This window comes from Marmota flaviventris, chromosome X, assembly GCF_047511675.1.
Source record: "Marmota flaviventris isolate mMarFla1 chromosome X, mMarFla1.hap1, whole genome shotgun sequence".
In the NCBI taxonomy this organism is placed as follows: Eukaryota; Metazoa; Chordata; class Mammalia; order Rodentia; family Sciuridae; genus Marmota; species Marmota flaviventris.
Genome location: NC_092518.1, coordinates 34,055,277 through 34,075,187, shown reverse-complemented (window position 1 = coordinate 34,075,187; position 19,911 = coordinate 34,055,277). Strand labels below are relative to the sequence as shown.

General features: G+C 36.2%; 1 protein-coding gene across 4 annotated transcripts in view; it reads left to right on the top strand.

Moving 5' to 3' along the window:
* The window catches only part of Cask (calcium/calmodulin dependent serine protein kinase), a 366,225-nt gene that overhangs the window by 328,720 nt on the left and 17,594 nt on the right, over positions 1-19,911 (top strand). For 2 of the 4 annotated variants that reach the window (XM_071606242.1, XM_027927437.2), the window contains exons 18-21: positions 2,433-2,501; positions 3,920-3,955; positions 5,571-5,767; positions 13,799-13,914. In XM_071606242.1, the coding sequence (XP_071462343.1) occupies positions 2,433-2,501; positions 3,920-3,955; positions 5,571-5,767; positions 13,799-13,914 (418 nt within the window). The remainder of the gene's footprint in view (positions 1-2,432; positions 2,502-3,919; positions 3,956-5,570; positions 5,768-13,798; positions 13,915-19,911) is intronic. The other 2 variants (XM_027927438.2, XM_071606243.1) reach the window with 1 other exon arrangement.

The following is a 19,911-nucleotide window of genomic DNA, read 5'->3' as shown; positions in this document are numbered from 1 at the left end:
CATCCACCTACACAGCCCTGCTTTCATGTGGATCTCCTCAGCACTTGAACTTTTTGCAGGCTGAAATCTAAGCCAAATATAGAGAAGCTGCAAAGAATGACATAAGGCCTGATAAAGAAAAAAATGGAGTCTCTGAGGAAAAAAATAAGAAAGATCATAATTGCAGTAATATTTCCAGGAAGTACATTCACTTCCCTTGTTAAGAAATCACAGAGATAGTTCTTCTTTCCAAGAATCTGAGAAATATTATAGTTCTGTTGAGATAGAGTTGTTCAAATAGTTGTGACAGGTCTCAAGATAGATGCTGCAGTGGTAACTGACTTGGCTACAGGGATAGAGGCTCTTGCAACCTCGTGTAAAATTGTTTCTATTTGGAATGTTAAGTAATTTGTATGCAAGTAAGTTTTCTAGAGTAATACAACCCCAAAGTTTCTTCCTTAAAATAGGGTTGATCCTATAGAAATTGTAGTTCTTCCAACTATATTATTCAGGTTTATGTTGGTTATTAAGTAAGATTCCAAAATTTCTTCCTTTTCTAGTTGGAGATTTAAACTGGCATAGACAGTATCATTCTTTGGTATCATTCCACTGGGGTATTATATATTAAGCTTGCTCTTTCATGTGCATCTTCCAAGTATGTGTACATCTACATGAGGTACACATTTTCTAAAGTTAATTTTTGAAGGCTGGTGGGCAATTTCTTGGACTTGTATTTAGAAGAATTTGAGGGAGAAATTTTAATACTTCTTCCAGACTCTAGTTGATGCTACTGGTTTCACAAAAAAATTAGAGCCTTTTTTCCAAACCTTTTCAAGGCATGCATAAGAATTTGTAGTTTTGTCAAGCATATTTTTAGTGAGCCATGACAGTTGGGGTATCCATTATGTTGGGTCTTGAGCTCCTCTTGGTGGCTTCTTAGGGAACTTCAATTAACGGTAGATTACAAAAGAAAATGCAGAACTGCTTCTGCTCCAGACTTCAGAGTATTGAAATTTGTTATCTAAAGCACAAACCTTGCCCAGAAAGAGAGAATATCACATGTACATTTTATGTTAATAATTTTAATAGTCTAAAATCTCAGGGGTTCCTGACACCATTTCTCATCTGTTGAATAAATTTAGTAAATATAATTGATTTTTTAAGCTGACTAACCAGAAGATATATTATAAGTTATTAATGTAACATAAGTTTGTCTTTTTTAAGTGGTTGAACTAGTTTTGGGGATGCAACCAGTAATTATACATGAAAATTCTATGCTCTTGAGTAAGGAGAAACTCCCTCTCACCTTCTTTACCTTTGAATAATAAAGAAAATAATGATACTCCTCTCCTAGCCCCACCCCAACTTTTTTGCCCCTCCTGTGGTCATACAGCCTTCAAGCATGCAACAGGACTCTTCCCATCCAGGACAAAACTTCCTAAAGAAAGGCTTTGGGGCCACCTGCATCTCCCAGGCCTTTAGTAAAAGAAGTAGACCTGCCCCTCCCCCTGCCCCTGCTGAATTGAGTCTCTAAGGGTAGCACCTGCAGACCAGCCTACTCACTAATATTTGAGAATGTCCCTCTAAAAGATCCGATTCCCTTTAAAGCTAAAACATTCCATAAGTTTTCTTCAAATCTTCTAGGAGAAAAACAAATGTCTTTTGAGCCAAAATACACATGTCAAAGGCTTAGAAGAACTCTACTAATCCAAAAAATTTAGAAGTACATATTTTCTTCCAATCCTTGTTCTTATGAAAGTTCATTTGGACACTAAGGGAAGGAAAGGATTTTGACTGTGTTGAATAGCAGAGAGCATGCAGGCAAGGAGTATGGAAGAGCAGCTGTGGCTTCTAGAATCTTGGCCAGAAGTAGAACATTGATATAGGCTCCAGATCATTGTTTTAATCAGTCTGCTAAAATGATACAAAGCAAAAGAGTTCTTCTTGGGTGTATATCTATCTTTTGCCCTTATCAGTAATAATTATTCTGGAAAGATACTAAGGTGATTATAACATGAGTTGTTCAGTAATTCTTGACACTGAGGTACCTACCAACTATCAGTGACCTTTCAAACCTAATCTTTAATAAAAATCAGGCAGTTGGAATCTTCAGCACAACAATTTCATAGTAATATTTGTCATCTCATGATACATGGTAGGGTTTTAACATTGCATCACTCTGCCGGGTCTCATTAAAAGAAAGCAAAGATTTTAGAATGCAGTAGACAGGAAAGAAATGATTGATTCACGTATTGTAAGTCGCCACTTACAATATGTGAATCTCCAAACTGCAAAAATTTCGTTCATACTTCTATGAAATCATGCAAGTAAGTCAGTATGACAGCTTTATAGCTCAAACCTCAAAGGAAATGGTTGTCAGACTGTGGTTATAACTATTAATGTAAATTTCTCTGTGTTTCTGTGCTGTTAATGAACCTTGTGTCTTATTTCAGAGAGATTCCCCCTCCACTTCCAGACAGTCCCCTGCTAATGGTCATAGCAGCACTAACAATTCTGTTTCGGTAAGAACTCTAGCTCCACACAGCAAAGTGTGACAATTTTGTTGGTGCTCACCTGCCATGAGTGTTCTAGTTACATGTGTTCAGTGGAAATATTGTCTCCTGCGGATATACAAGGCTACTACAGCTACAATGCAGTTTACTCCTGGAAAATCTTTTTAAACATTTCCTTTTCCTTAAAAATCCCATGCATTCGTTACCCAAAAAAAAGACTGCTGTGGTCATTCTGAAATATCTCTATGCCACCCTACCAGGATGTGTGACTTTTCACAAATCTATGCAAAGGACCTAAGTGGAGATTTGTTTAAATTTCTAACATTTTTTTAATTTGAGAAAAGATAAAGAAATGTAAGGATTTTGCAGAGGAGGCATTTGGGTGTTCTTGGGCTTTGTAGTTTTCCATTCTGAGGTATATCAGCAACATGTTTAGTTTCCGCTATCTAAGTTTACGAATTGGTGTGCCCTCTGTTATTGTGGTACGTGCACATATTTTGTGAATTATAAGCCTTGCCTGAATATGAAAAGCAAAAGGAACTGGCTTCAAACTGCACTTAAGCCACGCTGTTATCACATCTTTAACACAAAGTACTTTATATTTGACTTGAACACGGAAATTTTCCATTTTTTCCAAACCATCCATTTTGGAATACAGAAAGAATTGTTCTTAATTTATTTAAATAAGCAGAAGCACTTACAGGTGCAGGTTTGCAATCTTTTGGGGTAACCAAATCTTCTCTAAGTTGCTGATGCTGCTGTCTGTCACCCAGTTGAAATTATCAAATAGTTCTGAGAATGCAGCAGTATTTTTAACTGATATTTAACTTGCCTGTAAATAATATATCAACTTTTTGTCGAGGAAAATTGTAAATAATTTCAAAATCATCTCAAATGGAATGATATTCTAAGTATGTCAATAACCGAAATTCTGGAAGAAAATTGTCCTAGACTTTATTTCCAATTTTAAAATAGGCTACCAAAGGAACTCATTTATAACACTTAATGTTGAATGCTTTTAAGATGGTGGAAATCCATATAGCCATTGAATTTTTCTAAATCTAAATGGTTGCAGTGACTAAGTTGAAAAGGGCAATAGCTCTTTTTAGTTTGGGGTGGTTTTTTAAAAATATATATATAGGCTATTTCACTTGCAGTGGCTTTTGTGTTGAAGATGCTGAGTTGGTTCTTAAGAACACATTTTCTCTCTGCTTCAACTTACCTGCTTTCTTCAGCTTGCTGCTAAATGGCCTGGGTTTGATTTTTTTGATAACTCAACATTTCTGAGAACTGAAATAATGTATATGATCTCTTTACAACTTAAATCTAGCTCATTTTTTAACCATATTGTAACAGAACACACAAATTACCTTGTGCTCTTGACAAGTAAATGAAAATTTTTCTCCTGGGTTGGCTTTATTCTACAGGACTTGCCATCAACTACCCAACCAAAAGGACGACAGGTGAATAGATATCCTCTATAGAAACTTCTCTAAACTGAGCTGCTAATAGCCAATCCTTTATTAACCCTTTCCATCCCATAATGTCTGCATTTTGGACCATAACATTTGAGCGTTGAGAGCTTGTACCATTTCATTTTAACACATTACACGTGACTAATTCTCTATAAAGATTTTCTCCTCACATCTTTGTAGCTGTGATGGTTATTGTAATTTCAACCTGATAATTTTGACTTCAGCCCTGAAGGGTCTTATGTGCTGGCTCTGGGGTGGAAAAGAATTTTAAAGGTTATAAAATCCATAAAATTCTAAAAATAACCAAAAGATACATGCTGATGAACATTTTTAAACAATTTTCTGAAGTTGAAAGCTTTTTCTTAACATTTTGTATTTGCATGTGAATTTCTAAAAACCATTTACAGTTAAAAATAAGAGAAAGAGGATAAACATCCTGGCTTTACATCCTAATATACCTGCATTCGTTTAAATATGAATAGTTAAGTGCTGTCTAACACTACCAAGTAACTTTCAGATTGCCAGCACTTTTAAAATATGGGTTTAGGTGAAATACAGAAAATCGTTAATTTTATAGGCTGGATTGCTAAAAATAAACAGAAAAAAAATTATACAGTGGTTCCAAAGCCTTCAGGTTGGTTTTACAGTGACTTAAACATTAATATTCAAATTTAATTTCAAGAGATAGACTTTTTATGAAATTATTTCTTAAAATGTGGTGTTAAAAATAATTCAAATTGAATTCAGAATTGCATAAATTAGCACTTGATAGAATTCATCCACAGTTTAGTCCTAAGACTGTGTAACATTAGTTTATAGTACCTTATTTTAAAGCATTTAGAAATCATAAAATGCTGCCATATTATAACCCTTGGATGTTTTGCTAAGTAAATTCATATCCTAAAACTCAGAGCTTTGAACTAGACATATCCTGAAGTTCTGTGCCGATTCCAAGTGTTATGTTGGCAAAACTAGGGTTCAAATTTATTTTTCATTCTCTCAGAAGAGTAAAACACAAGTATAAAGCCTAAATCCTTTTTTAACTGACTTTTTTAAAAATTGCTTGAGTTACATTTAAGTTTATTAGCAGTGTACCCACTGCCAGTTGTCATGTACACCTTGTTTTTCAAGTCACCAGCCCAAAGTTCTTGCTAGTTTTATATAATGTGCTGCTTTAGGGTTAAGACTTACCCTGACTGCTAGTCTTTATGGCTCAAAGGCTGCCATGTTGTCATGACAACTTATCCATGACGTCAACATAACCACTGTAGGTTTAAAAAGTGATAAGCATGCTTCTCTGTAATTACAGACCTATTCTGTTATACTAAAAGCAGAAAGAAGTATTTATTTTAATTAATGAGTATTTTAAGTGCTCCTTCCAAATAAAAACAGCAAAGTTTTGAACCCTTACACATCAAAGGCAGTACATTGTTTATAGTGGTGTAGAAAAGTCTTTTGTGTCGTATATCCATGCATCGTTTTTGCTTTCCCCATCTTCTGTCCTATTTGTACTGTAAGTGTTGGTGTGTGGTTATTAGATTAGAGCTTATTGTTTTCCTTCACATCACTATGGCCTCCTTTCTTACAAACTCCTATTTTATAGATCTATGTAAGAGCACAATTTGAATATGATCCAGCCAAGGATGACCTCATCCCCTGCAAAGAAGCTGGCATTCGATTCAGAGTTGGTGACATCATCCAAATTATTAGTAAGGATGATCACAACTGGTGGCAGGGTAAACTGGAAAACTCCAAAAATGGAACCGCAGGCCTCATCCCTTCTCCTGAACTTCAGGAATGGTATGCTTTTGTTGTTTTATAATAAAAATGAAACCCTGCCTTTCCAGTGTTCAACTTTATGTTATTTCATATTGCAAAATCTCTTTGATACATACCTTGCTTTGCTAGCCAGACAAAATCCAAAATCAGCCATCCAAGAATTCTAAGTCCTCAGCAGACGGCAGTTTTATGTATAAGCAAAAGAAGGGCTAGAGCAGTTGAGTTACAGGCCTGGGATCACAGGATCACACCAGCAGAGCCCTCCACTCTCATAAGCTGTCGCAATTCCTTTAGAGTGGCATTTTCTTACAAATAGACCTCCTCCTTGCTCCTCTCTCATGCCCACAGGGCCCCATCACCAGCAAACAACCCACATGCCCTGATTCAGTATCACCCAGGCATTTTTTTTTCACTCAGGGCATTTAAAAATAAAAATGTTTTACTGCTGGAAGAGAGGCAGCCAGAAGCTTCTTTCTTTGCCTTACCATTCTTTAAAAATGCCTTTTATGAGCTAGGGATGTGGCTGTATGGTATAGAGCACTTGCCTGGCATGCAAAAGGCCCTGGATTTCATCCCAAGCACCAAACAAAGGAAGGAAGGAGGAAGGCTCTGAAAGCAGGGTAATGTCAGACAAGGTTGTCAGACCCTGTTTTAACTGAGAAGAGACATGGATCAGTTTATATTTTAGTAAAATCTGTTTCTGCTATCATTGCTCTAGTTTGTGCAAATGATTTTTTTTAATGTTCATGGTCTTAGCTTTGTTGGTACTTGGGCAATTTCTACCAGAAATCTAGTTCAAAAGAAATAACCCAATGTCTGGGTTTTGTTTCATGTAACAAAAAATAACAACCATAAGCAGTCTGCTAAGACCCCCACAAAAAAATTTTTTTGAACTTAGTTAAAAGAAGCCAAAGTGCATAGACATATTTAATGACTTTTTTCACCCATTTTTCTCAATAATTAAGAACTTTCTCAACTGTGTGCAGTGATGCCCCTCTGTAATCCCAGCTTCTTGGAAGGCTTAGCAGAAGGATTGTGAGTTCAAGGCCAGCCTCAGTAATTTAGCTGGACACTATCTCAAAATAAAAAGGACTGGGGATGTGGCTTCATGGGAGAGCACTTGCCTAGAATGTGTGAGGCCCTGGGATCAATCCCCAGTGTAGGAAAAAAAAAAAGAGAGTGCTTTCTCAGTTATCTTAGTTAATCTCTTCTACTTGTTCGCCTCTTTCAGCTATCCCATGTTTCCCAAAAATATTCTTAAATTTAGAATGCTGGAGCTGATGAGGACTTCAGATGCCATCATTTTTCACATGAGGATACGTGGGCCCAGACAAGCAGCAGCCTTACTTCCATCTGGCCTTGTCTTTCACTCTGATCTTCAAGAAACAGTTTAGCATAAACCAGAGGAAAGCGATTCTAAATCACTTTGATGATGCTTCTGTTATGCTTTTAACAGAGATTTACATTCTACAAAATGTTTTCCTGAGTGTTGCCATATATTATGAACATTTATCAAAAATAATTATGTAGATCCCAAACCTCTTCTCCCTAATGAGATCATCTATAAAAAAAAAAAAAATCATGTCCCACTAATATCTAGAACTTGGAATCCTCTGAAGGAATCCTGAGAAATGTCAGTGGAAAAAGCAGATTTGCTTACTTTTTCCCATAATGGTGGACTAGGTTATTTGGATTAATCTTCCTGCTGAAAAAAAAATGAAAAGTGCTGCAGAAAATATGTTTTTTAAAAAGGCCTTGAACGCACTGAATAGTTGAAAAGGTACTAGAGAACTCAGTGAACAATTTTTTCTATGAAAGCTTTTAATCAGAATGATAAGCAGAAATTTGAAATGCCCAAATTGGTGCATTTTCCCAGGAGGGGCATTTGCCCTTACTGAACACTTCTATGCCAGAGGACCAAGGTTAAGCCCTGCAGCCTAAACAAGTTGAGGAATCTGTTAAGAGACCCTCCCCATAGTATTAGGACTATAAAAGGTGATACCTCCAAGTTAAAAGTAAACAGCAGAGCCTTACTCCTCTTCAACCAGGGGACTATAGAGATGGCTGCTTTGTCACTGAGCAAAGCGAAAGTAAAGAGGAAACAAACTCCACCAGTCTACCTTGAATGAATTGAGACCAAGGTGCATCTAGTCTGGGGCAGCCAGGGAAACCCAAGCCATGTATTTGGTTTGAAGTTTCCATTTTCCTTATTAATAGTCCCACATATCTGATATAAACAAAAAGAAAGTCTGTAAAAAAAGATCATTTTCATCTTAACCCCACAACCTCATCCTAACGCCCTACATTAACTTTTTTCAGGGCAGTGACCGGCAAGTCCAAGTCACCAAGCACACAAGGAAACAAGCAAGACCCAAAAGAAATGACAGTAAAGACAAACTCAAACCCACTTGGTATATTGAATTAGAAGACAAATATTTTAAAATCAGCATTACCAAGTTTTAAAATATTCAACAATGAGCTTGAAAAAATTATCTCTAGGGAACAGAAAAAATATAAATGACATGACATATTTGAAAAAGAACCAAAAGAACTTTCAAGGGGGGTGGAGTATACAGTAACAATATTAAAATCTCAGGACCACACATCTATTAAAATGACTTTAAAATGTTCCACCACGTGAATGGATTAAAAAAGTGATGACACAGTTGTACAAATGGAATGCCACCCAGTATAAAAAGGAATAAACCATTGATACAATAGTAGGGATGAAACTCAAAAGTATTCTACTGAGCAAAAGAATCCAGGCAAAAAAGAGGACATTCTATATGATTCCATTTACATAACCTTTTGGAGAATGTAAACTAATCTATAGAAATAATGGTTGCCTAGCACATAGGGATGGGGATGGAGAGAAGAAGGGATTTCAGAGGAGCCTGCCACAATTCCAGGGGTAATGAAAATGTTCATCTTGATTGCAATGATGGTTTCATGGGATCTATACATAACATCAAAAACTGATGAAATTGTCCATTTTAAATATGTTCAGTTTTGAAAAATTAATGAACTAGATTAAAGTTGTAAAATTTAATAGGAAGGAGATAGGAACTCTGACCAGGATGATGAGGAAGAAACCCACTGGATGGTATGTCCCTTAAGATCTGATTAGGACTTTAGGGGATACAGGAAGCCATTCTTGAATGGCTCAAGAGAAAAAGCAGCTTCCCTCTATTGAGAAAGGGAATTGGGCTCTAAAATGTCAGTGTGCATGAAATACTTACCAGAAAGATTTGAAACAGTATCATCAGCCAGACCTAGAAGTTTTATTCAAATGTATTGCTACCAAGTCACATTTTTCACATCTGCTAGATGAGAAATCAAAATTTTTTGACCCAAATGTCCTTCTATAGTCACATCAATGTAGGTCTTTAATATGTTTGGGTCTCTGAATCGGTCATCTCTACCCTTGCCTATGAACAAAGGTACCAATAAAATTAACAGGTGTATCACATATTTCTTTTTTTTTCCTGAATGGCATTCCCCTATATGAAATTTTTAAAAGTCATCCTAACAGGTGTGTGGCCACTGAGATTTTAATTCTGATAATAAAGTTGACATCAGTCACAAAGCTGTATTTGAAATTTCCCTCCATGTTGACCTTAATCCTAACACAGTTTCTATGCACTGACTGAGCTAAAGAATTGCCATTGATTTCCTGAGTGGCTGGTTAAAAAGTCACTTTCATTCCTCTATCATACCACACATGACCACACCACTGACTTTTACTGGGAACTTGTTATTGTAAAATACTATGTACTTGATAACATAGGCTTCACAAGGTCAAGGGTTGTCTTTTTTTAACTTGTCAAAAAAAATCCTTAATTCTGTTCATGTTTCCAATAATCTTGTGCCTCAGAGAAGCTATAATTAATTGAGACTATAGTATATTTTGACTTGTGCCAAAAGAATCTCCAAAGTGAAGATCTCATCAGTCTCCTCAGTATGCCACAAAGGTAATATATGGAGATTGACTGTGATGCTATCACTGATAGGTCACAGTGTTTCCCAGTAAATGTCTTCTCCCCAAACAAAAATAAATAGAAACCTCAGTGAACAAGAAAGGCTAAGAGGCATGGAGAAAAATATCTTTAAGAAAATAGAGAAGAATACCTCCAACTCATTTTATGATGCCATTATTACCCCAAAACCAAAATTAAATAAAGGCAGTTCAAGAAAACTACATCCCAGCCAGGCATGGTGGCACAGATCTGTAATCCTAGCAGCTCATGAGGCTGAGGCAGGAGGATCACAAGTTCAAAACCAGCCTCAGAAACTAAACAAGTCTCTAAGCAACTTAGTGAGACCCTGTCTCAAAATAAAAAGGGCTATGGATGTTGCTCAGTGATAAAGCACCCCTGGGTTCAATCCCCAGTACAGAAAGAAAGAAAACTACATACCAGTATTCAACATGAACACACATACAGTTCTCAACAAAATTATTAGCAAGTTGAGTCCAGCAATATATAAAAAGGACAAAGCATCATGACCCAGTGGAATTTATACTGGGAGTAAATGGCTGTTTTGACATATGAAAACCAATCAGCCTGATCTGCCTATTAACAGACTAAAGAAATGATATGTGGTCATATCAATAGATAGAGAAAAAAATTCTGATAAAATTCAACACCCAATCCTAATTAAAACTCCCACAAACCATGAATTGAAGGGGACCTCCTTAACCTGATATAGGACATCTACAGGAAACCTACAATAAACATTATTGGAAAAGGAAAAATTTTTCAGATGTTGTGATTCATAGAAATTCAAAGGAATCTATAGATAAACAATTAGAATTAATATGACAGTTCAGCAAGTTTGCTGATATAAAATCAATATTTTAAAAATTGATTCTAGGAAGAAACCGAAATAAAACTGACCAAATTATGTCATGTACATATATGAATATATCACAGTAAGTTTCACTTTAATGTATAACTATAATGTACTAACTTTAAAATAAATAAATAAATAGAAGTCCAGTAGAGTAGTTTAAAGGGGGGATCATGGGGAGGGAGGCTGGGAGGGAAAGAGTAAGTACTAAGGATTAAAATGGAGCAAATTATGTTGTATGCATCTATGAATATGTCAAAATAAACCCCATTGTTGTATATAATTAACTAATAAAAACACTTAAAAATATAAAAATCAATTCCACTTCTATTTACCAGACACAAACAGAAAGTAAAACTTTTAAACGATGCCATACATAATACCACCTGCTACACCATGATGCTCTAAAAAAAATTGACCCTGAATCTTATTAGGTCTCTAGATTAATTACCCATATGCAAGAAATGAAAATGGTAAAGGAACATAAGATATCACAGAGATACAATTTAAAAAATCAAATGTTATGAGTAATAATTGTTGAAGTTGTGCTGTATGTATCTGAGGTTCATTTCATTATATTCTCATATGTGTTTGAAATTTTCATCATTACAAAGTAGTTTTTAAATACCATTTACAAAGGCTTGTTTGTTTGTTTAAATCAGTAAACCTGGAAACAAATCTGACAAAGGTATTTGAGAAATTTATAGAAAAAAATTATAAAATGTATTGAAACATTAAGGAAAACAGAAAGACATATTGTGTTCATGAACTGAAAGATTTAATATTGTAGAAAATCTATTCCTCCCATATTGATTTTATGGATTCAGTGCAACCTCAGCCAAAATCCCAACAGTTTTGAAATTGACAATCTAACTTTAACATGGAAATACATTTGTTAAGGAGTAACCAAGATGTTCTTGAAGAATGAGTAAGGATGTCTTGCTCCATTAGATTCTAAGACTACTTATAAAGCTTTAGTAGTTAAGATAATCAGGTATTGTGGGGCATGATGGTGCATGCCTGTAATCTTAGCAGCTCAGGAGGCTGAGGCAGAAGGATCCCAAGTTCAAAGCCAGCTTCAGCGACTTAGCAAGGCCCTAAGCAACTTAGTGAGACTCTGTCTCAAAATAAAAATAAAAAGGGCCAAGGATATGGCTCAGTGTTTAAGCACCCTTGGGTTTAATCCCTGGTACAAAAAAAAAATTAAAGATAATCCAGTGTAAATTTAAGGATGCTCCAGTAGACCAGATGAAAAGAATAGAGAACCCCCAAACACTCCCATACACAAATGGGCACTTGATATATGACAGAAATAGCATTGCAAAGCAGTCTGAAATGGACGGACTTTTCAGTAAGTTGTGCTGGGATAATTGGGTATCTGTTAGGGAGAAAAAGAAGAAAGAAGCTAGACCCCTGCTTCACACAAACAGCAAAACTCAGTTCCTTTACATTAAAAACCAAATCATGAAAAATAAAACTATAAACTTTGAGAGGGTAATATTGGAAAATATCTTCAAAGACTAGGAAGGATTTCTTAAAATATCAAAAATACTTCTCATTAAAGGAAAGATTGATAAATTTAACTAAATTAAAGCTAATAATATGTGTTCATTAGAAGATACCATAAAAAAATAAAGAAGCAATCCATAGAGTAGGAGAAGGTATCTGCAATGCGTAGAACTAACAAAGGTATAATATCCAAATCAGGAAAATAATCAAGACATTTAAGCAGACACTTTACAAAAGAAGAAATCCAGGGGTGCTCAGTCTCATTACTAATCAGTTAAATGTAAACTAAAACACAGTGGTATTATGTTGCTTATCCACCATGATGATAGAATTAAAGACTAATAATACCAAATGTTTCCAAGGAAGTAGAACAGTAGGAACTCTCATACACTGCTGGTGGGAGTGTACATCAGTACAACCCCACTGGAAAATAACTTCACATTTACAATAGTACCATATGGCATTCTGATAGTGATTTTGGATTTTCCTTCTATATAACTCATTCAGGGACTCCTGATTGATCCATAAGTAAAATCATTAAGAGTAAAATCTATGGCAACATCCTAAAAAAAAAAAAAAGGCAAGTATCTGCATAGACTAAACCTAAGAGAGCAATTTTTTAACATCTCTGCCTATGTTACCAATGCTGCATACTATAATCAAGTAGACCAAAATTATAATTTTCTGCTTATAATTATAATAATTTAATTATAACACTTTTTTTTTTCTATCTTGGACTAAGCCTGGTTGTGCAGGCTGGGCTCAATTATGCATACCTGTAATCCTAGGGACTTTACTTGGGAGGCTGAGGCAGGAGGATCACAAGTTTAAAAGCCAGCATCAGCAACTTAGCAAGGCCCTAAGCATCTTAGCCAGACCCTATCTTAAAATAAAAAATAAAAGGGGCTGGGGATGTGGATCAGTGGTACAGCACTCCTAGGTTCAGTCCCCGGTACTGCAAAAAGAAAAAGAAAAAAAGGATTGTCATGCAGTAGTAATACCATTTACTAAATAAACATCTACTGTGTGCCTGGCACTGAGGTAGGGACATTTACCTTTTGTCTTCTAATTCTTTATAACAGCCTCTGAGAAACTCCAAGAGATTAAAGACCTTACTGATAGAATGTTCTGGCTGAGGTCATGCATGGGCTTGGGTGCCAGACTCTCCCTACTTTGACAGGATGTAAAGTAAAGTTACAATCTAGCTGTGTAATTTCAGGCAAATTGCTTAGCCTCTCAATCCTTCAATATCTGTAGAATGGTGACACAATTCTGTTTGTCATTAGAAAGATTGAGTTAATATATGTAAAATTCCTAGAAAAGTGCCTAACACTAAGTACTCAATACCAGCTAATGAGTGGCAAAGCCAGGGTTCAAAAGAGGCCTGTCTCTACTCAGAATCCCATGATCATTCTCATAGCCACAAGTTTAAGTTCCTGATCTGTGTTATCAGTGATGTATGTTCAAGAAATGCAATGCCATTTTAACATAAGCCTATGCTGTTTAAACATTTCTAAGGAATCATCATGCAAACCAAAAAGCAGTCTTTTGTGAGTGATTTGAAAGACTGCAATGAGTGTGTTCATGCTTTTTCATGTAAACTCTTCAAATGAATCATCTTTCTCTTTTATACATTAATATATATTAATGTATACATTAATTTTGGTGGGTTTTTCCCCCTCCTTTGTGTACTAGGCGAGTAGCTTGCATTGCAATGGAGAAGACCAAACAGGAGCAGCAGGCCAGCTGTACTTGGTTTGGCAAGAAAAAGAAGCAGTACAAAGATAAATATTTGGCAAAGCACAATGCAGGTAGGGAAAAGTACATCGGTTCCTGAGGCTGGGTTAAACATCTCCAAGACCAATGTAGATGTAACATTTCCATTTGGTCTTCAGAGTTTATCCAAAACATTCCACCCTGTGAGACTGTCACCAACTTGCAAAACCATGAAGAAAACTCTGCCTCCGATTAATATGTTGGTGATTAACAATATATTTTACAAAGTTGAACTTTATTGGATAGAAATGCTATTGGGAAATACTGTATTCGGGGATGTCAACAAGTTAAGTCCTCCCATGAGAAATGGGAGCTTGAGAGTTTGCCAAGACCCCAGGATTCTTACCTCCCTTGGCCTTGATCAGATAACCCTCCCTCCTGGCTTCCTCCCTGGTGCTTGGACATGGCCCCATGACAGATATCTAAGGGCAAAGGTGCACTCACAAGCTGTGCTGCAAAAGGTTCAGTGCTTGGTTTGAAAGGGCACAGATGACATAGGTACTAACTTGGTTTAGTCCGTTTCTGTGAGTAGTCTTCTCCTTCATGGCATTTCCAAGCTCCCAAAAAATCAAAGACATTATCTTGGCCTTCCCTTCATAGTTTGTTTGTCTATATGGAAGCTTGTGTGCAACGTAAGTCAAAATGTTCACTTGTTTTGTTAAAAACTGAAATGAATACCAAGAAAGCATGATCTGTTATTGCAAGAGAATTCCCAGAAGACTCGCAGGATGTAGCTTAAGCGAAAAGAAAATACATAATGATACAGTTATTTTCAATGATTCCTTAAAATGACTCCTTTTGTAAGGAACTTTTTCTGAGGAATTAAGAGCCCTGACACTGGCATTAGATGGGTTCCCAAGGTTTCAGAAAGAACTCCAAAAATCAAATGTGACCCAAAAAAATCAAGCAAATCCAAACACACATACTCAATCCAACAACATAATATAATTAATTGGACAAATATGAAAAGCTTCTTTCTCTGTAGAATGTTCTAACATTCACTAGGAAAAAATATTTAAGAATTCTCAATTTTCATTTCTGAATCAGAAATTAAAATAAACATTTTGAAATGCTGTATGGTACAAGATGAATGTGAGTGGCCACATAGTTTTAAGTTCAAATGGTAGTGTTAAATGGGAAGTCCTTCTTTCCGGATTAATTACATTGTACCACATTTTTATTTCTGATAAAATGTATCTTTTATTTCTGATTATGTACTACTACAGAGCACTCCTCTCATAATGACTTTTTGTTTTGTTTTATAAAGAGAAGAAATACTTAAAGCAGACTAGTTAAATGCAGTCTAGCCACTATTAATTGGAAATTCTCAAGTAGTATGCTTTGAAAAAATGCAATGCAGTATCAGCAGAGTGTTGCTCAACCTAAGATGTCAGCAGTTTTTTGCCAAGTGTCCTTAGTTGTTTTTATTTCTGCCAGCTTCTACCAGTAGCACAATCTAACAGGCTCACAAGAAAACATACTGACATTATCTAAATACTCAAAAAAAATTATCTTAATTTGAAAAATTTACAATATTAAATGACACATAGACATAGATGGTATTGAAATCAATTTAAACCTAGAAAACAACAAAGAAATGGCTGGTTAAAGGCTGTCAGTGCATCATTAGTTTTATACTGTACTAATGGAGGGCCCATAGACATGAGTGTTCAATTTGCCAATATTCTTGAATTCAGCTATGAGGAAAAATAAGCAAATCCATTGAAAAACTAGGTCTTTCTAAATGATGATAAAGAATTAACCCAATCAATCATGCATTAAAGAATTTTGCCAGAGAATCAGCATCCAGTCTGGCAGCCAGTATTTTCTGTGGTTCACTTTTTCTGTTCTTTGAGCACCGGGACATCACTAGTCTCTTCTGTTGTCTTAATTCTCTGATTCCTAACGGATGGAGCACACTGGTCCTGCAAATACATCTGTAAGCTTAATAGGCAGCCTGAGATAGGACCAGAAATCAGCACACCTGAGTAACCATGGGACTCGGGCAAATCACTTATGCTTATAATCCCAGCAGCTCGGGAGGCTGAGGCAGGAGGATCAGGAGTTTAAGGCCAGCCTCGGCAATTCAGTGAGACCCTGTCTCTAGATAAGATATTTTTTAAAAAAAAAATGGCTGGGGGGGGGGCTAGGGTTGTGTCTCAACAATAGAGCACTAGCCTGGCACATGCAAGGCTCTGGGTTCAATCCTCAGCACCACATAAAAAAATTAAATAATTTTTTTTAAAAAAGCATTGTGTCCAACTACAAAAAAAAATGACTGGGGATGTGGCTCAGTGGTTGAACGCCCCCCCAGGTTCATTCCCCAGTACCAAAAAACAAACAAGGGAATTCAGCTAATCAATCAAGACAATCTTTTTCTAATTCTCAAATTCAGTGTTCTTTCACCACGTGACCTGCCACATGGGTATCATTTAAGGAAGCTTAGTACTCTATCCCATAGCAGGCTTTGGCTCTTTGGTAGATCATTGCCTGTCAAGGTTAAAAGATTTCACCCTTGATACAGAAGGCAGGAGCCTAATGGGTAGAACAGAAGTGGTTTTTCCTCTGTCTTTACATCTGTCCCAAACCATTGACCTATCTAAGTTCTTGGAAACTCAAAATGAAGATAAAGCGAGGGCAAGTGGGGATGGGGACCTACTTCAACCACTTATTTGTTATCTTCAGTGTTTTCCTAACTAAGGATCTCTTCTGAGCATCAGAGCCGAATCAATCCCTTGCTTAAGTGAGTGTTCTGCCTGTCAGTACTTTTCTCTACATGTGAACCCTCTTGGGAAATGAAGTCTGAGCTCCTTAGAAGGTTCTTGCAGAGCTCCTTAAACAATGCTTTTCTCTAATGGCATAGAAATCAGCGCGGGAAGGGGGATTATTTTTTGCCTTCTGAACCATTTAGAGCATTTGTTCTTATATTGTGATCCGCTGTCCTCTAGCAGCCTGAGAAATCTCTCTGAGTGTCACAGAAGCTAGACCTGTGTAAGCTTTTTGCTAAACTATGACATATTACTGCTTTCACCTCTAATATGAAATGATAATTGACCTTTAAGTACCAATAAAATGTAGACCAAGGGGGAAAAAAAAGTTTCTTTGTGTTTAGGTTTATCTGTGATTCTCTAGTCAGAATATCATTGTTAGGGTTCTCTCACCTGCAAAATAATCTGTCAAGCTCTCCTTTCAGTTTCTCTGGTCAGGAGAAATGGTCAGCTATTTTCTTGCACTTTCTGGATTATTCTGCCTGACAAAGCCTAGCGTTTCTTTCTGTTACCATTTCTTTAGATTTCTTCTGCTTCACCAACTCTTCCATTTCCTGAGGGATTGCTATTACTCTACAAGACATCAGATTGTCAGGAAGGGAATTTGGGCATCTTATCAGCTCTTCTGCTTTTAGCCATAATGAAATTTCATCCTAACATACAGAATTGCCCTAAAAGAGTGAGAAGCAAATACTATTGACCTCCATTAGTAAGGCAGATACATAGAAACATCAAAAAATTGGAAATATAATCTTTCATACTGAAAACGAGCCAGATGGGCTCATGGGCACACATCAAACTATATTTGCAGAGGATTTTTCTGGCTTTTTCAGAAATTGAATGAAACACAATATGCCCTTTGTTCTTCCTGTAGTACTTAGCAAATAAGAGTAGTATGTTTTGTTTCATAATCCGCATGTTTGAGAATTGATCATATATCGACAGCAAGAGCCAAGCCTTATCATCAAATTTTGAAATTGTTTACATTTGTGGTAAAAATAAAGGATTCAGACTGTCAGTAGATAAAACTTATGGAAACAATAATACCAGAATTATTTCCATTTCTGTCACTAGGAAATGCTATTATTTAGTTAAAACCAAATTCTGCTCATCTGTGTGGCCTACATCTCACATCATAAAGTGGCAGCCTATTTGTTAGTCAATTTGAACCCATAAATAAGTTTTGTCTCTCACACACAGTGTTTAAAACAATTTTATAAGTTATCACATTTGAAAGTCAGATTATTCAATATAAAACTCTGGATTTAGACTTCCCTTGGAATGCAGAACAGTGAGCTACTTCCTTTCTTAAGGACTCTGGGCCGTCAATGGCCCTTTTGGATGGACACTTACTCTCCAGCGCCCACCAACCCCACAATCCCCTGTTTTTGTGTCTGGCCCACTTCATTTAACCACATTAGTTTCCTGGCCACTGCAGGCATTCGAGTGTACACTCCATGGCCTGATGCGACCAGTATGCAATGCCCTTTTTTAACTGGAGATTTGTATAGTCTTTGAAGATATCTGCAGCTTTTCAAACTGAGACAAGGATTCAATGCTAACAGCTTTTTTTTAATGGAAAAGATTCAACTGGAAAGTAATTACCAGAAACTTAAAAGAAGTGTCTGGAATGTTGAGTAACCTACCAGGAAATCAGAGAAATATAAGTAAACTATGCCAGAAAGTATTTCTGAATCCTTGGGAAAAAAATTTGATTATGGTATGTGTAGTGTTTACAGCAAATACATTTTCTGCAACACGTAAAGATTTTTAGCCACATTCATTCGGTGCAAAAAGCATTGTCGTGCTGCTAGAATTGCACCCCTAAAACTTCCAAAAGTAAATTTTAGATCAAGTTACTAATGTGAACTTTTTTTAAAATCACAAAGTCTTCACGTCAAGTACAGTAGCTTGCACCTGTAATCCCAGCAACTCTGGAGGCTAAGGCAAAAGGATCACAAGTTCAAGGCCAGCCTCAACAAATTAGGGAGACCCTGTTGCAAAATAAGCACTAAAAAGGGCCGAGGATATAGCTTAGTGGTAGAGTGTCCCTGGGTTCAATCACCAGTACAAAGGAAGGAAGAAAGAAAGCCCTCATTCATTCATTTTTAAGTGACAGATCCCTGAGCCAGTGATATTTGAATATCCTAAAATATGCTATTATATACATACATATGAACTGAGAGCATCTCTACAATACCATTCATAAGTATGTTTAAATTATGCTTAGTGCTACAAATTACTGCTGTTTACTTTTAAAAGTAAAAGTACTTTACTTTTATGCTTTTTGTTTTCTTGAGTACATAGAACTCTAAAGACAAAATAGTGGCCTCTGGCCTTGCCACCCTAGGGCATTATTTTTAATACTGAAAGTATTAAAAATAATAATAATGATGATGATGGAAATATTACTCAGCAGACAATAGGTATAAAAAATGATGCCATAAGCACTCCTGCTTTCATTTTGCAGCTCTCATGACTCCATTACCACTGCAGCTCAGTGGTAGAGCACTTTCCTAGCATGTGCTAGGGTTCCATCCCCAGAGCTGGCAAAAATTAATAATAATAGTAATAGGCATGCACAATTAGAAATTGCAAACAGTACAGGAAGGTGCAAAACAAAAAACAAAAGACTTCTACACCTACGCGCTCTAAAAAGAGTGTCTTGTAAATTCCCATGTAAAATTTCAACCCCAGATGCTAGTATATGAAATCCACTGGCTTTTATATAAGGATATGATTAAATTTTTATTAAAATGAGTTTGTTTCTTAATGTGATTGATTTGCCTTGTGTTTAGAATATTGCATGATAAAGTTTATTTTGTGCATATTATACTTTTATTTTACTAATATATGAAAAGCCATATTTCAATGACCCCTGTACATTTTTCATGCTGTCTCACTCCCAATGGCCTCTGTGCATGTAAGTAACCTGTTGAATGACTATGCCTCTGTGTTTTTGGTGGTTTCATTTTTTTTTCAATCAACAAGCAACTTAAAACCTTTAAAAGTTCAATCTTTAAGTACGCTCCTAATATTCCTTGTATCTCTTATGTTTCAATATCCTTTCTTATTGCTTTGCAACCCTATGACCACGTGATGATTTCATTTAGAGCAAAGTAACCCCTTCATGTTACTCGTTCATGGTTAAGATGCTGATGTTTAACCTATCTGTTCATTTCGTGGTGTTGATTGTTGATATCTAACACATTCTTGGTGTTTTTAAAAACTGACATCTTAATCCAGTAGGACCAGAGTCAGGGC